Here is a 23,767-nt window from a genome sequence, read left to right as displayed (position 1 = left end):
CTCTGGCTTTGCTAATCTGCTGTGCTTTTGTGGAGCTTTGAGCAGTGTTACCTTCAGGTCTGGTCACGTCGACCTAATCCTTCATCAGTGCTATAAATTGCTGATAAATTTTCTGGCAAAACCTTCTGGCTCCAACATCCCAAGGAAACCTCTGGCTGGAATTGGGCTCTCCCACTACCAGCATGGCAGGGGACAGCTTGCCTTTCCAAGCACAGCTGAGCAGGATTAGCCAGACCACCCTGTCAAGAGGCTCTGTTATCCCATCCTCACCTTCCCTGGCAGACCACAGTCCTGTAGCAGCTGCTGGGGAGAGGCACCTTGCCAGGAATGCCTTGCAGAGAGCAGAGCTGCAAAGCAGCTCATCCATCTCGCTTGGATTACTGTTCCTCTGCTCTCCTTTTCACTGGTCCCTAATGGAGCCGTGCTCCTGGACCATACAGGGATTTCACTGCTAACACAAGAGTCTGCTCTACCCTCTTCCCCTAATCATATTTCCTGTTGCAGAGCAAACCTGTGTAAGAACATCAACCAGACAAATTATTCCTGTGAAATCTAACCTCTTCCTGATTTCACTGGCCAGCTGGTGCTGGGGAGGACCAACCAGCTGCAGCTGCAGCTCCCTGGAGACCAGTCCTGCCAGCAGGTCCTTCTTCAGCATGATAATAGTTTATAGCTGGAGAGCCAGCATCTTCCTCAGGACGTGAGGTCTGAGCTCTCAGTGAATCAGCTCCATCCCACCAGTGTCACGTCTGCCTGTAGCTGCTTGAGGCAGATTTTTTCAGCTGCTCTCTGTTGCTTGTCTGAAAGCAACAGTCATCTGGTCAGGACCTTGGTCAAAACATATTTCTCAGGAGAATAACAATGGAGTGAGGTTTTTCTTTGGTCAAGGGGCCCCATGCAAACAACAAAATTTCCCAGTGGAAAAAAAGTGTTTTACTTACAACACTTTTGTTTGTTGGGGTTTTTTTTCCCCCACAAACAAGGAGGTCCAGCTGTCATCTGGCTATGGAGTTCTGCCTGTGCACAGCTGAGGTGCTGATGTTGGTCCAGGATGTGCAGACCTGCAGCAGTCACCACGTTGCAGGTGATGGGAGCTGGGGGGACCTGCAGCCTCCTAAACCAGCCAGGATTGTCAAGGTTTTCCTGTCTGCTCACCCCAGAGCCCCCAGCAAGCCCCTTGCTGCCCAGGTTTGCCTGTGGCACTGTCCCTGAGCTGGGGTGCCCAGCACCTCTGGGAGCTGGCCCACAGCCAGGCAGGAGTCTGTTGGAAATTCGGTGGAACCGCAAAACTCTTCAGTTCGCACTAATCAAGGTTTTCCTGATCAAATTGCACCCTGTGGCAGGAAAATCCCTCACACATCGTTGTGGAGCTGTTTACTACAACACATGAGTGTAATGTGCTTACTCTGCTCCCTGGGAGGGGATGTTGAGCCAGATGCTTGTGAGCACTGGTGGTTTTCCCTATTTCTTCATGTGCATTCTGCACACAGAACACTTCCAGGCTGGCTGTTCACATGCAGCTGCTTGAATCTTACTCTCTAGAAACAGGAACATATGCAGGACTTTTTCTTCTGTTTTACTGTTCCAGTTTTTGCTTTTTAAGAGCTAATAAATATTTTGTGTTGTGTGTTACCTGGCTCAAAGGAAAATCCTGATGCCTTGTGGTAAGCCATAACTACTTTATATTTTAATTTTATTTTCTGTGAGTGTGTGTTTGAAACTCAGTGTAGCTGTTCAAGTGTAGTGCAGAATATGGATTGACACATACCATAATTTCTATATAAATTTGAAAGAGTTTTCCAGCACTTCTTTATTTTTAAGTGGCACTGGTATTTGTGTTCTTGAAATAACTTTGGTCATATCTGCACAGAGTTCATGGGGATGCTTAAACTATGTATTTTCAAACAAGCATGTGTGTATTTGTGTGTGTGTTTACACCATTGTTGGACCAATGTGTCTCATCCCTTTCCAGCCATATTCTGGCTGTTCTGAAATCCTTCCTGTGGTCATTCCTAATTTAAGTGTCTTATATTTTTTTCTTTCATGGGAAGATTTAAACACCTTTTCATATAATTAACAGTACTCAGGCTTGTCCTAATTCAGCACTGGCTTGCTGATAAGAGCTGTCAGTAGATATCATGGAGGGGCTGTCTGTCCTCCCCAGGCAGTTATTCTGGGTTGAATGTCAAAGATCTGCATGTGTAAGGGAAACTAATAAGATATTTATGTGAGCCATAAAGGGCTGCTGTTTGCATTGGTGATTCCTGGTCACCATATGGGATGGGGAAGGCACAGGAGAGGAGGCCAGTGCTGCTCTCCCCTCACACTCCAGGAAAAAAACACCAGACCCCTGGGAAGATGCTATTTTAAATGCTCTGAGTTGCAGCTCAGGGTTCAAGGACGATTCTGTGATGGTGATTTGGACCTTGCCCTTTTTCCTGCCTGTGCCAGCTGCCCTGCTTGTGCCCTGACCCTCTGGAACTGGCTCCATACCCTGCTCATGGCAGCAAAGGCAGGATTAGACTCTGGCTGCGAGGTGCCTCCAGGTCTCACCAGCTAAATTGTGCAGGAAGGAGCACTTCTCCCAGCCAGGAGTCTTTGCCTGCCCCAACTCCTGCTGGGAGTTGTGGCAGGGCCTTTTTATTCTGGAGATAACTTTTAGCTTCTTTTACATCTCTGTCTGGATGTATCTGTGGCCTGTTCAGCAGCAGTTTTTGCTCTGCCAGCTTTATGACTTCATTTCAGTTATTTCTGTAATGCCCTGGTGCATTTAGCAGCAGAATTTGGGCTCTGGTATGCCAGGCTGTGCTTCTGATCCCCTCCCAGCTTGCTGGTCCCCAGCATCTCCCCAGCCTACCCTGCACACCCCCAGCCCCTGGAGCCTATTTTTGACATAGGCTGATTCCCAAGTGCAGCTACACGTGTTGGTCACTGCTGTTTAATTCCTCAGCACACCTTGTAAATCTTTTCCACAAAAGTTTTACATGCTCTGGTGTGCCAGAGCAGAATCCAGTCACTGAGTCCTGTATTAGAACTGACACTGTGCCACAGTAAAAACGAAATTATTCTCCCAGGCTCTGCTAAATCCTCAGCCCAAGCCCAGCTGCAGGGGAGGGAGAGTCAGAGCAAGTCCCTGTGTGGGCAAAGGGCATGTACAGGTTGTGGAAGAAACTGCTCAAGGAGCAGAAGATGACTCAGTGTGAAGACAGGATCCAGCAGGATGTGGACCCTTTGGTCGGGGTGTGTTCCCAAGGTAGGAGACACGTTCCACACAGAAACCATTTCACTGGGAATTGCAGGAAGCTGATGAGGGATGTGTGTAAGGGGTGCCTCATACACAGCCAGGAACCTGCCATGGAGTCATCTGAAAGGGAGAGGGAGTGTGTATTGTTTAGCTTTCAGCTGGATGGGTCTTTCTGGGAACAACACTGATTACAGAAAGCAAAGATTTCAGCAGAGCCAGCTCCATGGCAGCTGCCTTTGTTGGCTTACATGATACAGGCACATTCAAACAGCTGCTGCCCCTTTCTAAGACACCATCAAAGCCAGGATAGTAGCCATCAGCAAAGAAATATGGAAAACTGAGGTCTCCACTCACCAAAAAAAGTAAATATTGACACTGTGCATTGCTAGAGAGTCTGGATTCCGTCCACCATTTCCTGAAATCCCATGATAGCTGTAAGTGTTTAGTGCAAAGAAGGGGTTTCTTTTCTTGCAACACTCAGTCTGTCTCCGCTGCCTCATGCTGCTCTTCCTAGCACATCTCCTCATGGTGACATCCCCTTTCCAGTGCAATCCATAACACTGTGCTGGAGGCCACAGGTCTGTTCAGAATTACCGAGTCCTTTATTCCGGCGCCTTGGAAAGAGCTTGTTTAATGCAAGTTCTGTAAAAGAGACTGGCTTCCCTGAAACATGAGGCAGTTAAGAGGCTTTTACAAGCCATTGATTTTCCATGCCACTGGCAATTTCAAAACCATCCCTTTGGATCAAATGACTCATGCTATTCGATACCAAATGGTCTGTTCATAGCTGGAGCCTTTTAGTTTTTATTTTGCTCAAATAGAAAGCTGCTTCTAAACATAGACCTGCATTGCAAAGTTGAAAGCTTTTATTCTGAACTATCACATCCCCTTATTTTAATCTAGGATGACAATGGATTGCTTGACAGAACCAACGTAGCACAAATGGGATGAATATATCAAACATATTTTAACCAAAAGAGATTTGGCCCATTTTTTGCATTTCGCTCCATTAATGATCTTTGCCAACCACTTTGCCATTTGCAATGAAATGTTTCAGCAATGATGCTGCTGTTCCTTTATTTCATCAAACAGAAGCAGATTTTTACAGAAGCACTTTTTAATTTCTGCATGCAGCTGCATATCTGTCAGAGTCCAAGAACCCAGCTCAGGGGCCTGTCTGCTCTGAAATTTCTTATTCAGCCTGGAGGCACTTTTACAAGTTTGCTTTCCCTGGGCTTTAGTGCAGAGCAGCTGTGAGGCTCTGGGACCTGACCAGGCTCCTGGAGGAGGAGGAAGCTTCTGTGAGATGTTACTGAGCACATAATGACTCCAGGAGTCAGTCACCCAGCTGACAAATCCCAAAAATCTAATTCATGAGCAAACCAGAGGAGTCAACTTCCAAATACAGTTGCAACAGGGAAGGCAGACAAACAGGAAACAATCCCTGTGGTTTTTCCATTGCTGGGCACAGAAGTGTCTTGCTGCTGTTACTGTGGGGCTCCAAGGAAAGGTGGGCATAGGAGGGCAGACTAGTGAGGGGCTGAGCCCAGCCAGCAGTGATGCCACCAGCCACAGCACCTGGGGACAGCTCAGAGCTTTGCCAGGGCACCCTCCCAGGGCTTGCTGGTGAGCCAGGGCTGGTCTGGTTTCAGTTACATCTTCTTCCATGAGCCTGTCATCACTTCATGACGGAGTCTTTTACAACAGAACCCCATTTACAGAATTGTCAGTAGGTTGCAAATTGCCTGCCTGTTCCTGCCCTGACCTGCAGGCCATAAGGCTCTGGTCCAATATGTGCAGGGATTTGTCCTTGTCTGTCCCACAGTTGCTGTCGGTAAGGTCGGTACAAGCCAAGGTCTGAGCATGTGGCCTCTATGCAGAGGTGTGCCCTGAGCCACTGATGTCTTTCCTACACATGGACTTTGCTGGAATGGAGTGTGGATCCTCTCCAGTGTGCCCTCAGCTGAGCTCCTCCAGGACCAGCTTGAGGTTTGCACTCACTCTGGCAGGGGGAGAAACACAAGCATCAGGTACCAGAACAAGGAGAGGAAGAGAGAAGCACATGTAGTTTGCAAAGGGAGTTGTTTTGGACAGGAAGGTGGCCAGAGGAGGCTGGAACAGCAGGCACTGTTCAGCACCAACCTGCACTCACTGGTCCCTCCCAGTGCTCCAGCACCAATGGTTCTATTGTGGAGCCCTATTGTTGCAAATCCCAACTACATATTTTTTCCAACCCAATTTTCTCAGGAATTGACCCAATTCTTGCACTCAGGAACTGGCATTCACCCTGCTGGCAAATGGTTCCCATTTGTTTCAAATGATCTGCCCAGGATGACCTTTTCTGCTTAAATAGCTTACACAACAAGAATATGTGAATGTTAAATTCTAATCTTGCAAAACTCTGAAAGCAGGGCCATTTACCAGCAGCAAGGGACTTTTTCCCCCCATCCTTTTCAGAAAGCAAAAAAACAACCAGCACTGTGCAATTTCAGTGAAGGGAGAATTCACTCACAACCCCCTTGCCCCTCCAAATTCACAGGGCTCAGGGTTAGCATGACTCATTTCTGCTACTTTTTGCTATGGAAAGATGAGAAGGAAGATCACCAACCACAGGTAAACCCCCCATGGCCTTCTGGGGTTGTCCTTCTTTGCTTCTGTTTGTCAGAAAATGTCTTGTGTTTTCACTTGTGCTGCCATACCTCTCTGAGGTGCTTGTTCCAAATCCTAGCCATAGGTTGCTCCCTGTCTTTATCTTGTATAAAGTTTGGCCCTTTCACTTTCAGCTGTGTCTACAGAGCACTGGTGGTGGTCTGTGTAGCAGCAATTAGCTTAAGAAAAAAATTGCATGCAAAAAAGGTCATGTTTCCTGCAGGGTGATGCAGGAAAGGAGGGATGAAGTAGATGGTGACAGGCATGGCCATACAAGGCTCGTATGATATGCCCAACCCACAGGAGAGGGCGAGGGGATGGATAACTCTCTATATTTCCTGCAGAGCTCTGAGAGCCAGAGAGGCTGGACTTGCCCCACAGCCATGAAGCTCATGGGAAGGCACGGTGGTGGGTCACACCAGGGCTGGCCCTGGGGACCCCCAGCTGGAGCCCCATGGGCCGAGGCGACGTGTGGGGCCAAGGGGGAATGTGGGGCCGTGGCTCCCAGCCCGCCGTGCGTCACCAGGGCACACAGCCCACCCTCCTCCTGCCATTTGGTTCTCATTTCAGAGAATCATTTCAATATTTCAAGCACATCTTTGACCTACAGCAGCACAGTGGCAGCAACAGCTGGCACCAGCACTTCATAGAGCCCAGCAGTGACCCCTCAGGTGCTGGCTTAGTAAAGCCTCCAGCCGTGTGGCAAGGGCAGTAACATTGCAGTGAGGCACCTGATCCCCGAGGAGAACAGAGGAGGCCCTTAAAAAAACCTCAAAATGTCTGTGAATGACAAAGTTTTGAGCAGAGCACCCATGAGGCTGCTGAGCAGCTCAGCACTCCAGAGGTAGATGGGCTCCCATGCACTTGGAGGCCCAGGTAAGAGCTCTTTGATGGTTTTAAATCTTGCAGTGAAAGCCTTTGTTTATTTTGGCTTGCCTTGTGAAACCATATGAATACATTCAAAGTGAGTGTATTGGAAATGGAAAAAAGCTTCCTCCACCAACATTCACACGCAGCCCTTGGATGCTGCTGTTCACCAGCTCTGGGTTACAGCTGCTCCTTTCCCCAGCTCTGTCAGCCAGCTCTCCACATCACTGAGTCCTTGGACTGAATTTGGAGACCCTTCTGAGACAGAGACTTATGCATACAGCCAGGTTTGTACTGACACAAGTTTTATGTTGTTTTTGATATGTTAAGATGTAATTCTGGTCATTTCTTCTGACTGGAACTTCTCCATACATTCTCATTTCACACTGAAACAGAAAAATTGCTGTAGTAATAATTGCTGTAACTTATGTAACTTATGTGATAAAACATTTATACTTATGTGATGTAATAATTATAATTATGTACTGGATTTTGGGAATTTTATATTAATTTAAATTGTAATTAGCTGTTAAAATTGTTGTGTATTTTTAGTTGCTGCCATGTGTTGCCAGCTAGAATTTCTGGTTAATTTAAAACACACACACACACACCCCTGCCAGCACAACCTGTCTCCTCTGGCTCCTGTGAGTCACTTTTCTCAATGTTGGCCCCAGTCCTCAGATTTCTAAAGTTCCCTCTGACTGGAAGTTCTGCCATTCAGCAGAGCCCCATTTCCACATTGACACCCTGTATTTGCAGGTGCTGACTAAGCAGCTGTGCCAGAGTATGACCTGGGAGTCCACTTATCTTAGCCAAGGTTGTGGAGTCAATGTAAAGTGAGTTTGTAACCTCAATAGATCTCAGAGATGCGGTGCCTGCTCACACAGATGCCAAGTTCTTACACAAGAGGAGCTTAAGCAGTGGCCTCAAGCTTTCAGAAAGATTAATATCCATGTCTATAGCTATTTATATACCTATATCTGTATCTATATCTATATATTTCTCTCACTTCCTCCCCATCTATCTCTACCTGTACCTGTATCTATATGCAAAAAAATTAAAACCCACGTGCCTAAAAACCTGTAATGCAATACTTTCTGGCATAGGGAAGTGTGCTGAGCTGGCAGTATCCACAGGCAGTAATTCCTAACCACCTTCAGCATGAAATCCGAGGGAAGGAGTAGTTCCTTCCCTGGAAACTCTGCTCCTCTCCCTCTCAGTCCCCACTCCCCTTCAAAAATTATTATGGTAACTAAGAATTCTCACAAGCATTCCTATCATTCCGACCAATTCCTGACACAGGAAAGACAAAGGCTGGTGATAGTTGCATAAGATATGTCCCTTTATTGGATAAGGCCAGGCTCAGTCATTCTGGCTTTGATCTTTTTTTATGAACATGTCATTGGTCCAAGGCACATCCTGTTGTAGGGGTTCAGTCTCTCAGTTGAATCACTCTTTCTGCAGAAGACACTCAGCAGGCAGCTCGGTGACTGAAGCACAGGCTGACAAAAGGATGTGCTTAGCTAGCCAGAAACTATGTCAGACGAAGCCAAAGCCATCCCTGTGTTGCCATCAGCAAAAGTTGCAAATAAGAGTCCCCTGGGAAATGATTAATCCGACTTGGTAAACGAGTGAAAAGGCGCTTGTCGCCAGTGCTCAGCCTGCAGAGGGAATACCCGAGCTCGCGGATGTGCTGAAGCCTTTGAACTCCGCTTTGTTTCTCCAGCCCCCTCGCACACGTGCTGCAGGACCAGTCCTCCGGCTCCGGCGGAACCCCGGACCTCCTACCTCCAGATGGCTCCCCAGAGGCTCTACACTCTCTCCGTGATGCTGGTGTGGAGCTGCGTGGTGGCCTCCTCCTCCTCTCACATCCCAGGTAAAACCCAGCGTGCTCTTTGTGCTCCTGCCTAACCCTGCTTCATGTTCACTTGGGCTCTTTACGAAGTTAGTCCTTCAGCCAAAGCTTCTCGTGTGTGCATGTGTGTGTGTGTTTTAGTGAGTGGCTGATTTATAAACCTGTAATCCATTGTCTAAACGTATTTTATGTGTTTAGTGGATATTCTTCTGAGTGAATTTGAAAGGAACAGAAACTGCCTTTGGTACACAGTGAATATATTGTTTGATACAGAGATATCAAATATAAATACTGCTTGGATACATCAATGCTCCTGAGTGTGGTCCCAGCTGGACAGACTGTGCTAGGTGTAAGAAACACAAGGTTTAATCATACTTGGAGAATAACATTTTCTTCTAAAAAGTGTTTCTATGTAAGCTGTCATCCATGGCAATGGCTCTTCAAGCACCCTTTGCTTCAAGCCCTTGAGCACCTCTTTGCTGCACTGCACCTGCCAGCCCCAAGTCTTTTGGCCTCTGTTAGCTGGGGCTTTGCACCCAAAAACTTTCCTTCTCCAGAGGGATAGTGAGCAGGTCTGGCCCTCCCTGCCATGCACAGTGCACGATGCAGAGGTAAAAAACTTGTCCACGAGGCCACTGAGAGACTCCCTGTCCTGCCAGGCAGCATGGACAGAAATCTGCCAGCAAACACGCCACTGTCACGCTGAGCAAAGCACGCTGCCTTTAAAATGGGTTTCTGAAGACATGAGACTCACCTGCAGCCTCTGTGAGCAGCACAGACAAGTGCAGACATACAGCAGGGACGTATGGGGGGCACCTGACAGGCTGCAATTTTCCCACTGGCAAAACAGGCGGAAAATTGCAAACCCTCCTGCTGCTTGCACCACCTCAGACAATGGCACGGCGTGGAGCAAAGTGGTGGGAGGCAGCTGGGGATCAGCAGGGGTGTGTCACCGAGGCAGTGATGTTGGCAGGAGTGTGCCCAGCAGCCAAGGAGGGGTGGCCATGGGGGCTGTGACTGTCTTGCCAGCACATCCCTACCTGAGTCACCACCATGAGTGTCAGGGAGACAAGTTGTTAATTTGTTTTCTTCAAGAAACATTCAGGAGCAGCTTTCCTTCAAGGCTGGATAATGAAATAGAGTGTTTCTAGTCCTCTGTCCTGTATGAATGATGTGAGTGAGACTGGTAATGTAATGTATTATTGTGAGAATGAGAAACTGCAAGAGGCAGTGCTGACATTTAAAAAACAATCAGATTCCAGAATGCAAGTTACATTCCAAAAAGAAGCTTTTCTGTTCCCTCTGAAATCCAATCAAAATTTGTTTTGCAAGAATTGCTGTTTACAGTAGCAATTGTTTAGGGAAAATATGGCTGTTTTGCTCAAGATCAGGATGTAAATAAATTTCAGAGCATTATCATTTCCAGTCAGAAATTCCAGTTTTGACCAATCTAATCCCCTCTTGACAGCTCATCACCAGTCTCATGAGAAAGGCTTCTAGCTTTTTGCTTCCTTGTTTGCATTGCTGCAATTTATCCACTCAGGAGGAGAGCCCAGCTCCCAGCCCTGCCAGCAGGTGTGGAAGTTCTCCCTCCTGCTGGCCCCCACGGCTTGGTTTGGCTGCTGGGAGGAACATCCCTGTGCCTTTGTCTCCCTCCCTCCACAGTCTAGCTGTAAATGGCCATTCTGGATGAGCCACTTGTTCATTTTTAGCAGCTGCAGCCCTTGGAGCACTGTTCCTACAGACTTGCTGTCCCCAATGCTGCTTCTGATGCTTTTGCATGTCTGCAAAGCCCTGGGAGGTGGGTGAGGTGCCCTCACCTTGCCCCCACTCCCATGCTCATCAAGAGCCCAGCTTGAGCACTCTTTGCATAGGCAGAGCTGCCTGTGCCCCTGTTTCCCTTCCTCTGCCCATGCTGGGAAATCTGTGCCTGTCTCAGTGTAGCCATATCAGATCCTCTTCTCTGCAGGAAAATGAATACAAGATGCTGCATGTGCAGGGCTGTGCCCCACTGGAGCTGGAGCAAGCCCACTACTCACCTTGGAAGACAGGGCTTACAGTTGTGGGAGGGAGAGTCCTTGTTACACAGAAAAATACATAAAATCTAATTTTTCTCTGAATCATTATAGTCTGTTGTTCCCCGCTCCAGCATTGTCCTAAATACATTGCCATGATCTCCTACTTTGACATCTCCTGTAATAACAAATCTCCCATGGAGCTTTACATGCTGGGAAAAGTGGGATCTTAAAACCACTGCCTGGAGTGTGTTTCATTTTGGAGAATTTCCACAGAAGAAACAAACCCTCCAGCGATGTACCCTGCAAACTTTCCAAGGAGCACGTTAAAGATTGATTTATTTCACCGTCTTCCACTGAAAAATATTCTCAGGGTCTGTTTTCACAGTGGATTTATAGAAAAAAAATAAAATGAAAGAATGGTGTAAATCCTGATGAAGACATGAAAAAGGTGTCAGAGGAGCCAGTGACCTGGAGGCCAGATTCAAACAGAGAAGTGGTGGCAATGCTGGACTGACACTGCCAGGAGATGGGCTCCAAATCACTGTGAAATAAAGTGCATCAGATAGGTAGAAACCAGATAATCTCACCTTTAGATAGTGGAGAAAAATGACCTTAGATGTTACAAAATTTGGCTTTGTTTGAGCTAATAAAACTGAGTAGCCAAACAGCTTTGGTCATGTGAACGACAGCTCCACACAGAGCTGGACCTGCCCTAGTATGGAATTCATCTGTAATACACACTGATTTATTAGCATATAGCAGCACCTTACAGTGCCTTGGTAAAAACCAGACTGACTGTAAAGGCACATTTTTGCATAGCTCATACATGTCCAAAATAAGAATGATTTTAACTTTCCGCTTTTTTGCCTTTTTTTTTTTCATTAATCTTTAATATACTTGAAAGGAATATTTAAAGCAATATGGGTGATTTGTGTCTGTTACAGTTAAGGAATATTAATCCCTCTGACAGCATGCTGGGATCTGTCATCCTGTGTTGGTGCATGTGCTGAACACAATGTTTGCAGATACTTGTCCTGAAAGTTGGTAAATATCATGAGTTAAAGGCGTGCAAATATAGGACATGAAAGGTCATCCAAGGACAGTTGCTTTGCTTAAAGCATCTTGGAAAAGAATGTCAAAGAAGTGGCATTCTATGGGCCTTTCCAATGGTCCTTGAGTGTTTTCTCAGAGCATCAGCAAAAACTGGCTTTTAGGGGCAGAGCTTGTGTAGGTTTGTGGAGAACAGGCTATTAAATAGCCAGGGCTGGACCTGAACCAGCAGCACTTCCCTCCACATCCAGCAGCTGATTTTGTCATATCATCAAACTCCACAAGTGGTTTTTTGTTTGTTTTCTTTACTCTGACACTCTGTTTTACCCTCTGCTTTTTTTTTTTTAATGTAGTTGCTCCCCCACGAGACCTTCAGATCACCGACCCTGGACTTTTAGGTCCTCTCGATATAGAGTGGAAACCTCCACCCGACGTACAAACCTCCAGTGAATGCACAGTAAAATACAAGTTTGAATATCGTAACACTGGTGATACAGACTGGAAGGTAAGAGTTAATCCTTCCTAAATCCACCCTACTGTTCTGCCTTCAGTTCCTGCACAGCTTTATGTTTGCCTTTCAAGGAGGAGTGGTACCAAAGCAATTCCAGCTTTCCATGAAAAAGCCAGGCTGTTCCAGTGGTTTGAACCTTTTGCCAAACAGGAATGTGTTTTGAAATGTAACAGCAGCAGCATCCAGAGAAGGGGCTGTTTCTGTCAGAGGGCGGGGTGTTTGCTGCCCAAAATAATCCAATAACATCTGATATCATTCTTCATTGTAAAAGAATGATATTAAACATCCTTACAGGGCTGGAATCGAAACTCAGTGTCAACAGATCCTTAGGGATGCAAAGTGGTGAATAAATAGAAGTTTCATTAATTATCCTAATATTCTAACATTCCCTTTACCCAAAAGGGAGTTTCCAATTACCATTTACTTTTGTCTTTCAGATACAGTTGACTCTAACTCAGCTCTATGATAAAATTGTCAGTCTTCTCAACGTTGATGTGTAGTAGGGCAAGGGCAGATAGGCACAGCACAGGAAGGATTGTAGGAATATATTTGGGGAGTGCTTAGAAGATGAAAGCTGCTGCAGGGTTAGGAAGGTAAATAGAGTGGGGAGAGGAGAAACCCAGCAGGAGGCTGTTTGGTTGGCACAAGGTACTGAGGAACACATGAAAAATGTGGATGTGCCTCAAGAACCCAGAACCCAGGTTGGTATCCTGAAAGGAAGAGGGGTTTTTTTGCACAATCCTAAAGCAGGAATGCTAGAGGTCTTGCCAGCTCAAGAGACCAGGCAGAGAGGGGAGCAGTCAGTGGGCTCAGGAGAGCTGTGGAGCACAGCTTCTTGCTGGAATGGTTTCTGCATATCCTGCATGAATATCTGCTTCATCTGCCCAAGGCAGCAAAGCCAAGGCTACCAGGCTGTGTTTGGCTACCACAGAAAAGGGTTTTGACCCAGATATCCCATGGGAGCCTGCAGAGGTGGAAGATCCAGTGTCAGTTATGAAAGTGTCTTATACAAGGCAGATCTACAGACCGGAAAAAAAATCACCTCTGGTACCTTGCCAAAACCTTGACCCCAGATGAGGTCATGAAGAAGAGTTAGCCTGAAAAAAATGCATTGGACATCAGCAGAAGCAGATGTCATCATTGTCTGCTAGAAACCTGGTTCAACAGGTTCTTACCCTTGGGGACTGCTGGGCTGTGCCATCACAGTTCCTGCTGCAGCACACGGATGCATTTGATCCCATGTCCTGCTTGGGCTAATGTGACACTTCCATCATTTATAGCCCTTGTCAAATTAGTTTCCCTTGCATAAAGTAAAGGGGAGTAAGCTGAGGAAAAAAAATAGAATAACCTTCAAAAGAGGTGCTCAAAAATCCCCCAAAAGACAAAGCCCTGTGGTACTCAGTGGTGAGCCTGTGCTGCAGTGCCTGGCTGCTGGTCCATCTTTGTAGGGTGTGTTTGTGCTTTCCACAGGAACCAGCCACTACAAGACACATTGTTCCTTCTGTTTCTAATTATCTCAAGTCATGAACAAATGCTTTTTATCTGGATTAGTAGTGATGTCCTCATCAGATCGTCCCCAGTGCTCCTTGCTGCTGGGGATCCCTTTAAACAATATGCTCCCTCTTGTCATTGCTGGTGTCCTGCGGATGGAGGGATTGAAAACCAGCAAGGCTGGGCACAGCAGGTGGTACAATAGTGCTGGAGAAGCCCCGGGCGAGTGAAGCAACTCAGAAATGTAAAGAGACATTAGAGCACACAATAGAGCCTATTTGCAGCTACAGTGAGAGCAAGGGTAGCTAATTCTGCAGCCCACTTAGCAACAGAAGAGGTGCTTAAAAAGTCTGTCTTTCAACCAGGTTATTTTTACTAGGAGGCTAAAATTCAGAGTTGGATTTGACCTCGGCAGGACTGCTGAAGTGAAGGTGCAGACTCTGCTCGAAGGACGGTGTACCAATGGTGTGGAGGTGCAAAGTGACTGGATTTCTGCTACCTTTCAGGTCCCACTGCAAGGTTAGGAGCAGCCTGTGATACTTGATGCAGTTTTGTGCTTTGCATGAGCCTGTTGCATGAACCAATGCTGGCCTGAGGGTTGCTGGATGGGAAAGACATTGCAGGGCTTATTGAGGGATAAGACACCAGAGCATCTCTGCTTCCAATGGCTGTGGTTGAGGTTACTGGGTACCTGAGGATCATTTCCTGCTGTCTGCACCCCAGCTCTGCTCAGTTGCCCTGCAAGAGCTCCACTGCTGAATAACAAGGTCAGTTGAGCATCTTCCTGCTCTAGGATGAAATGACCTTTATAAGAGACAGAGCACTTGGCAGTAAAATTATCTAATAACGCTGACTGGCCTTTTTTTTGCTTTCTTTTCCTTTCTTTACCTTTCATTTGCTTTCTTTTCCTATCTTTTCCTTTCATTTACTTTTCTCTTTCAACTGTAGCACACAATTGTTCAAAGGCATAAAATGGTGCTTCTGCTCGGCCTGACTGGTACGTTGCTGAATGACTGGTACATTATTTCCTTCTCATTCAACAGGAAAACTGGAATCACAGGTCCAGAATTTCCACTGCATCTATCATGACTGGGAATACCTCAAGTGCACTTGGCAGCCAGGTCTCCTCGCTCCTCGTGGAGCACATTATGGGTTATATTATTGGTATGTATCAGCAAACTAGAAAAATACCCAGGCAGCAATCCAGTGAAGCTCTCAGGGTACTAAAATGCCACAGTAAATATGCTTTTTATGGCTGGCAATACCATTGCCCAATCCACCCAGGATGAGCTGAAACAATGTCCCAAACAACACGTGCCTTCTGGCAAGGGAATGTACTCAATCCCTGCTTACTTTCTTGAAATGAGGCTCATGCTGACCTTTGCCAGGTCACTTCCTCCTTTCCTTTTACTCACCCCCATGGAGTGTTTTCTGCATGTTGTCCACCACAAAGACTCGTGCTTTCCCTTTGCTGAACACACCTGGATTGTTCTGGCTGCACATTTCCCATGGTCACAGTGCACATATCTCTATAGGACAGGATTCAGCATGAGCTTACCAAGCTTCAGTGAACCCTATAAAAAGAGTGGGGCTTCTTGGCCACTAAGAGTTTTAGTCTTCAAGTATATTTTCATAGCACATCTCATACAGGCAAGCATGCTGCTGAAAGGTAATAAAAATGCATGTTTCTCAGCTGTTTCTTTTAAACTGCTGCCTAAATTCTGTCCTGCAGGAGGAACATAGCTAGAATTAGTGGTTTGGGAGAAAGTGAATGCTGTATTTGGTCTTCATTTGCTATGATACTATGGGAAGGATGACTAGTTAGTCTGGGTTTCGTGTCATTGGGCTATGTGTAGAGAGGCATAGCTGCATTTTAAAAAGAGCTTCCATGTAGATGTTGGAAATAGTCTTCAAAGCAGAAGCACTGACTTAAAAACATTTTGCTAACTGCAAAAGTCTGCTTGAGGAGAACCACAGAAGTTCATGATTCATGCCTTAAAGGAAAACAAACACAAAACCTCTCAACCTTTATTTAATTGCTGTAACAAAACCAGACATTTGGATCTGGGACCCATTGTATAACAAGATCGGGTGGGAATCATGGCATCCTTTGATCCCTGTGAGCTAATTTTTATATTACTAGTGCATTTTGACTTGGCAGGGGACCCTTCTGACCAGAGTCAGTGGCTGATGGTGCAGAAAGGGTCCTACAGGAGGATGGCTGTCTCCATGAGCAGGGGCCAAATCCTTCCCCATCTCCAGTCACAGTGTGGCACCTCGTAAAGCCTCCTGTGCTCCAGCAATGGGCTTGGGGAGAGATTGGCACACCCTACAAACCAACCATTTGTGCATGTTAATTTGGTTTTTTTTTCTCCTCCCCATACTTTTCCTGTAGTAGGAGTCCAGGTGGCTGATGCATGGCACTGTGCTTCAGATAGGCTGCAAACAGCAGGGCTTGAGGCTTAGGACTGATTTAAAAAAAAAAAAAGGCGGCCCCTATTTTGGTTACTGTCTGTTTTCCTACACACTGCTAGGTACGAGGGGCTGGACCAGGCAGCACAGTGTGATCACTACATCCAGGAGCACGGCATGAACGTGGGCTGCACTCTGCGAAACCTGAGCCAGGCAGAGTACCAGGATCTCAACATTTGTGTCAATGGTTCGGCAGCAGCCACCCTGCTCCGGCCCCTGTACAGCACCCTGCGCCTCCACAACCTGGGTAATGAAAGCAGCAGGGCTCTGGGCACCCCCAGGCTCACACCTTGTGTGAGGGGGCTCCAACAGATGTGGGTGGGTGGCTGTAATGTGTCTGGGTGGATTTCCCCTCAGAGAAGGGGCTCTGGGGGACTTCAGTGTCCAGGAGTGTTTGCAGGTGAGCAACACCACTCAGTGCACACCCCAGAGGGTCAGAGGGTCCCTTCAAGTGCTGGGTTCAGCAGCTGGACAACTTGGGACATAAATGGCAGATGGCAGAGCAGCTATGGGGTTTTTAGCTCTAGTAGCACCATCACAGAAATATCTTCGTTTACTCCTGATGGAATTGGAACCACTGCTCTGCTCTTCGCAAGCACAGGGGAGCTTTTTAGGTGTTGCTGTTCAAACCAAGCTAAGGACTGGGAGGAACTGAGTGCAAGGTGTGATGAGGTCTGTCAGAGCAGAGGTGGATTTCAAACCCATCAGAGACAGGGAAAGGAAGCAAAGCACAACATGATGTGCAAACCTTACATGTACTTGGTCTTTATTATGGGCTGATGCATTCACCCACATTCCAGAGAGATAAAGGGCTAGTCCTCCAGCTAAGCCATGGGCTAATGAGCAGGATTTCTGAAATCAATTAGTGCTGCCATGTGCTTCATATGTGGCTTTGGGCATTTGACATAAACCAATCTTTCCTGGGATTCAGAGAGTGTCAGGCCAACACTGCTGTGGTGTGTCAGTGCAGGGGCCAAGGCCAAGGGAGGGCTGGCTGGCTGCAACATGAGGGGGGCATGCCAAGCACAGGGCTCACACCCCAGTGTTTCAAAACCCCTGCACTGCAGCTCAGAACAAGGACCTTGTCCAGCCTGTGTGCCAAGTTAAAATAAATAACACACTCTCCAGCCTCTGTGACATCCTACTCCTCCAGCATCGTGGCTGAGAGCAAAGGGAGCTCAGAAATCCCATCAACAGGGAAAAAGGGACGGAGGGCGGTGGTGATTAACTGAAGCCTTTCCACCAGGAGCTGTCTGAGTGCACCTCTTGACCTTCTCTCTTTTTGTCCCCCCTTCCAGCCAAGCCCTCCCCCCCGAGGCAGCTGGTGGTGTCCGTGTCTGCAGCCCAGGAGCTCCTCGTGGCCTGGAGCCCCCCGGGCGGCCAAACACCGCCCCAGTGCCTGGAGTACGAGGTGGAGGTGGCAGAAGATCTGGAGGAGGCCAAGGCTGCCTGGGCGGTAGGGACAACACACACTGTGCCACGGGGAGGGGCAGGGTGGGGGAGCCCTGCTGAGGGCAGTGGGGAGGCAGCAGGCTGCAGGCAGGGTGTTGTCAGCTCCTCACTGCCCGCCTGGTGCTGCCGGAGGAACGCGCTGACCGAACGTGCTGACCGGCTGCTCCACTGCACATGTTCCCACTTAACCCCCTGACCTCCAGCTGCAGCGTTTGCTTTAGCAGGAAGAGATCACAGCAGGAGTCTCCCAGACAGCACTTTCTCAGATCTCCTGCATGTTATCTCAGAAAGCTGTCATCAAGGAAATTTAAAGGCTGCTGTGGTTTGTTCCCTTGATTATGATGGCACAGCTTGGTCCAATAAAACTATAATTTGAATTTCTCAGAAGAAGTGGCCTGGGACAGAACATACCTTTTATGCATGGTGTTTTTTTCCTTGTGCATTATTCAGGTGCAGTCTGGAGAGCAAAAATGAAAAGGACTAATTAATCATAGGGGACAACTGAGGGACATTTTTTCTTTAATTGCCATATTCTACATATGAGTTTTCTTAGGTAATTGAAAGAAAGATTTCCTAAATTAACAGGCATAAATGGCAACATACATGATGGCATCCCCAGAAAGAGTTTGCAATATATTTGTCTTCATTATCATCTTGTTGGCATTAGCTGGTCCAAAACTGTTATGAAATTATTTAAAACTGCCAAAACATAATCCAGGGGTTTGCAGAGCCTGGACAGTATGTTCAGGAACATCAAGTCATGGCAGAGAGCTACTGGTGGTGGCACATAATTCCTTGACTATTATTCTCTGTGCTTTGTTTCTCAGCCTGTGTTGACCCAAATGGAGACTACTTGCACAATCCCCAGAGCAAATCAAAGCCACATTTCATGTGTTCGTGTCAGGGGCAGAACAAATATTTTCTGTGCTGACCAGGGCTTTTGGAGTGAATGGACACAGGAGTGTTTCTCTGGTATGGAACCCAAAGTAAAGTGTTTCTTTTACATCCTTTATAAAGCCTGTTTGGGACCAAGTGCTGATGACTGCCCTGGGTATCTGCTGGTGTCCAGCACTGGAGGTGGGATGCTGGCTTAGTTATACCCTCAACCTACTCCAGCACAGCCATTCCTACAGCTTTGCATCTCCAGGGCACTGGGCAGGCAAGCCTCAAAATATCAATGCTTCTGCTCCAGCAGCTTTCCCCAGGGGAGAGGCACATAGTGGTGACTACATATATACACAGGAAATAATTACCCTAAAGGAGTATGTTACCCTATACAGTACTATATACCTGGCATATATCTGTAATCAATAAATCAGTAAATAAATATCAACACAGAGGGTAACAAATGTGGACACAGTGAGTTTGCATCTGAGTCCAGGCTTTGTAAGAGGTAATATAATCCATTCTAGCATTTCCTTATTTGCTGTCATTTATCTTTGCAGTGTCCAGAAAAGAGGACAAGCAGCTATTTATCCTCATTCCAGTCATTCTGAGTTTGTCAAGTAGCCTCATAATATTTATGTTGATTGGCCAGTGCAAGAAAAGGTAAGCACCAGGGCAGCCTCTCCAAGCAATGTAATTTTTTGTGGGTGTTTAGAACTATTTATAACTACAGTTATAAATGAAACAACATATTAAACGTCTAAGGGACAAACATTAATAGATACTGTAAGACTGGACACCGAATAATAGTTTATTTTCAGTAAACAACCTTCCTAAGTGTGTCTGTTTCTGATATGAAATGCTCTACAGCAACCCATAAACTCACAGCAGAGACTCAAACACTGCTCATAGGAGCCCTGACTGCTTCTGTTAAATGCAGCAGTTACTTGCATGCACAGCAGCATAAATAAAGCCATTATCATGCCCCAAACCACTCAAGAGCAGAGATTTGTACGAGCTGTGTTAGAGAAGTGCCATTTTAATGGCTAAAGCCTCATTCTCTATGCACTCCCATCCCAGTTGTTTGCATTCACATCAGTGATGGTGCACAGGGAAAGCAGATGCAGTGGATGAATTTGCCTGTATCCAAAGTATTGGTACTGGATACTTTCTTCATCCCCTGGGACTGATGATTATTATCTTTTCCTCGTGGCCATATAATGTAAGCAAGTGGGTAGCTTTTCTAACATTCCTTTTAAGGCATCACTCATGAGGGAGAACTGGCTATAGAAATACTTCTGTGTGGTCCTCAGAGATCAACTAACACCTATTTGGCAGTCAAATGCATCGAGTCTGACACACCCTCCTTCATCTTTGCTTTGCATCCACCTTTCAAATGTTTTGGTGTGTGAAATTTAAAAAAATGTAGATGCTGCTAAGAAATCTGTGGAAAGCAAATGCTTCCAGCATTGCCACTGGGATAGGACAGTGTCTGACAGGGATGCTGTAGCGTGTCCTCAGCTCTCTCAGTACTGGGAATAACAGTCTCTGTCCATTTCAGATCCTCAGAAGGAAAACCATCAGAGGTGTCTGTGGGATGTTAACTCTGCTTGGGACTGCTGTACCACTTGTGTTGGATGGGTTGCTCCTGGCACATCATCCCAAGGGCAGCTGAGAAGCCCTGAGCTTTCCACAGCCCTCAGGGGTCTTCCCCACCTGCTGCCATTTGTGACGCCGGTTGTTGCAATTCAAGTCCTTGACGGACCCAGGGAAACTGGAGGAGTTTTAAACTGACCCTGCAGGGAAACTGGAAGAGTTTTAAGCTGACTCTGAAGCAAGCTGTTTCTGATAACCCGGCAAGGGAGAGAAAGGAGGCAGTGGAAACTGCTATGAATAAAGATAACACGTTGTTCTGTGGGTTTGTTTGGGTTTTTTCTTCTGTAAGGACTTTAGAAATCTGTCACCAGGACACACACACTGAAGGGCAGCACCTCACACACAATGCTATATGCTTGCAAAACCTGCACCTAGCCACTGCACCCCACCTTGCTCTCACCACATCTTCCTAGTCCCAAATAGGGTGAGCCCTGCTGAGAGCATCTAAATGCTGAACATGAGCTACTTGAGCTATTTATTCCATTAGCTGATATGCCTTATCTGCTGAAAAGCTGAAGTGGGGAGGCCTTGAGAGCAACTTCTGCTATAAAAAGGCATGATCACAGCTACTGCAAAGGACAGATGCTTCAGAATAGTGAGGGTTAGTCCAGCAAATGAAATGTGGAAACTTCTCTGGGAAGTGGACATTCACCAGAATTCAATGAAGCAACCAAGGTGTTTCTCAACACCATGTATTCAGCTGAGGAAATTGCTGACTGATTTTTAAGGAAACATTCCCTATGATGATGATAGAAAAAAAAAATCATCACTAGGTAAGATACTCTTTTCCAAGCCCATTCCAGGATTTTTGGTTGAAGAACCTACCAAGACAAGCACAGGGGTTTTGTGTGCTCTCATTTCATCTGAAAAACCCAGAAAACATATTTTCTTGCAGAAGCATTTATTCAAAATGGGAATTTCTAATGAGCAGTGGAAGCTCAGAGAGAAAATCAAGTTTGCGTCAATCAGCGACGTAAAGAGCCACACTAATCCAGTCAGGCACAAAACATCACAGCAAGTGCTGCCTTACACATCCAACTGCAAAATTATTCAGTCGCTATCAGCTGCTGCCACTGCTAAGTGGGCAACAGCCCAATGTCATTTGGGGAGCAACCAAAGAAGGAAAGAACCAATAAAAAAAAAAATTCTGTGCATAGACTGGAGAAGAAATGAAGTTTCACGGTTGTTGCAATTTCATTGAGACACGACCTCTGCCTCTCCTGTCTCCTGGGGCTCCTGGCCAGCCAGCATAGGATGGTTTTACTTTTAAAAGCACCTGTGAGCATGCACTGGGCATTGAAATACTGTGTTTTACCTTGATGAATGCAGCCCATTAGAACTGGAGAAGGGAACTGGACTTGCAAAGCATTTACTGATTTAACAGAGAAGGTGAAAGGAACCATAAGAGATGGAAAAAAGAAAGAATAAAACTGGCTTGGCCCAGAAGCAGCTCTCAGCCCCAGTTCAGGGAGACCTGGCCTGCAGACATCTCCAAAACATACTCATCAGAGCAATTCAGGGGTGGTTCATGCAACAGTCCAGATGCAGAAGGCTCAGCACAGCATCTCTTCCTCTGTGCCACGGGAGAAAACAACTCTTTGCTTGGTGCCCTCCTGCCAACTGCTGGGTCCTCTTCCTTCCCTCTCTGGTCCCCAGCAGGTGTTTTGCAGCATCACAGAGCACATCCCTACACCACGGCTGCCCCTGGCCAGCTCAGGGCAAATATTTGGCCTTGACTCACTCTGGAGGATGGGCTGGGTGAGCCTCCCTGCAGAGAGATGGGCCATCAGGCAGGATAGTCTCAGTAGGACCAAGCCTAGATCTCTGCAAGACCAGAGTTGCAAACAGAGTTGCTCAGCCAAGCCCATTCTAGGGGTCTGGGTACTTTCAGGAGGAATTTGGCATATCCAGAATGGGGTAGAATTTGTGTTATGGGTTTTCAGAACCTCTGATGTTCTGCCATCTTCTTAATGGTTGAAATGTCTACTAAAACCACATGAGTGCACTGTGAGTGTCCCCAAGAGGAAAAGTAGGGCAGGCAGCTCCACACAGTTGTCCTGGGCACACCTGGTGGGATCTCACCTACTTCACCAGGTGGCAAGGCTGGGCATAGGCATTTAGAGCTGGGCAAATGCTGCAGCAGCCCCAACCTGCTGGGTGGGTTTAAGCTGGGTTACAGTTTCTAGTCCAATTTTGCCCAAAAAATAGTTAAGAAGGGAAGAATTAAAGCTCACAGATGCAAGCAAGAGATGGCAAAGGAATGGATGTTGTCCCTCCACAGCTAGAACTCACCTCGGAGAAGATCAGAGCTATTTCAGTAACCACAAAATATAAAAGTTAGGCTGAAGGCTGCCTAGAAACCTGCCTAGTAACAGAGTGATAAATTAAGTACATCTGCTTATGGTGTCTGTACGCAGCAGCTTTACTGGGGTGTTTAGGGAAGGAAAGCTGGGTTTGGCCCTGGTGCAGGGCTTCCTGCTCCCCAAACTCATCCCTGCAGAGGGTCCTCACTGCAGCAGCAGTAAAACACCCCCCACCCACTTTCTCACAGTGCCATGTTTGCAGCATCTGCAAAATTTGGTCCTAATAGGTGTCCAACCATCTTCCTAACGTCCTGAACCTCACTAGAATTTCAGTAGTACGGGTTTTTCCTCCCTGTGTTTTTAGCATTAACACTGATTATGTATTTCTTTCACACAGCAGTCTCATTACAGTGTTTTAGTTCATTTGCTTTAGTCCATAATTAATATTTTTTGTAAAGCACTTTTAAAATCCCTCCTTTGACATGCTCTGCTCTTATTGTTCCCAGCTCATGTCTGGATTCCACGTTTTGTCACTGTCAGAGCTCCACATGTCTGGTGGGGCATGCCTTTGTCTTTGCATACCCTTGAGTTTAGGGCCTGTCTTTGACTGATAAAGTCTTAGAGCCATTTGCTGAAGAATAAAAACAACTTTTCCTATGGAGCTTTTTTGTCCCCAGAGAATGTCAATACTTGTCAAACATATGAAAGCACAATCCTGTGCATGCTGGAGGGAAATGCAAAATCAATTTAGTCTGTCATAGTCTAACTGCTTTTGGGAAGTAGAAAAATGGGGAAGATGAATGCCAAGGTCTCTGAACTCAAAAATCACCCTCCTTCTCTCACTAAGGTATATTTTCAAGATGCCAGCAAGAGAATAATTTGAAAACTGGTTTATCATCTGTTTCCTCATACCCATCCTCATATTTTTTGTCATTTTTCTGGGTGGCCTCTGGATACAAGTGTTTTAACCACTAGAACCTGCCAATGGCTGAAAGACATAAAGCAAGGCTGGCATCTTGCTTTACAAGAGCACAGGAACACAGGAAGTTCCACCTGAACATGAGGAGGAACTTCTTCACTCTGAAGGTGGCAGAGCACTGGAACGGGCTGCTCAGAGAGGTTGTGGAGTCTCCTCTGGAGATATGCAAATCCACCTGGCACAATCCTGGGTAATGTGTGCTTGGGGACCCTGCTTGAGCAGGGAGGTTGGACTAGATGAGTTCCAGCGTTCCCTTCCAGCCTTACCCGTTCTGTGATCTCTCAGGAACTCTTTACTCCTCTTGCGCTCGAGGACATCAAAAGGTGGAAGTTGTA

At 46.6% G+C, this 23,767-nt stretch overlaps 1 protein-coding gene across 1 annotated transcript; it reads left to right on the top strand.

The window, feature by feature from the left end:
- The first annotated feature begins 1,586 nt into the window (after positions 1-1,586).
- Positions 1,587-20,404, top strand: LOC103767718 (interleukin-13 receptor subunit alpha-2). Its single transcript, XM_018070643.2, has 10 exons — positions 1,587-1,664; positions 8,487-8,636; positions 12,037-12,188; positions 14,051-14,204; positions 14,729-14,849; positions 16,220-16,404; positions 17,456-17,613; positions 18,437-18,581; positions 19,055-19,157; positions 20,056-20,404. The coding sequence occupies exons 1-10, from the start codon at positions 1,655-1,657 to the stop codon at positions 20,096-20,098; spliced, it is 1,221 nt and encodes a 406-aa protein (XP_017926132.2). The 5' UTR covers positions 1,587-1,654; the 3' UTR covers positions 20,099-20,404.
- Positions 20,405-23,767: the final 3,363 nt, after the last annotated feature.

The sequence above is a fragment of the Manacus vitellinus genome, unplaced genomic scaffold (assembly GCF_001715985.3).
Source record: "Manacus vitellinus isolate BGI_N305 unplaced genomic scaffold, ASM171598v3 scaffold_19_pilon, whole genome shotgun sequence".
NCBI lineage: Eukaryota > Metazoa > Chordata > Aves > Passeriformes > Pipridae > Manacus > Manacus vitellinus.
The sequence above is the reverse complement of the archived record's forward strand: the minus strand, read 5'-3'. Positions and strand labels throughout refer to the sequence as shown.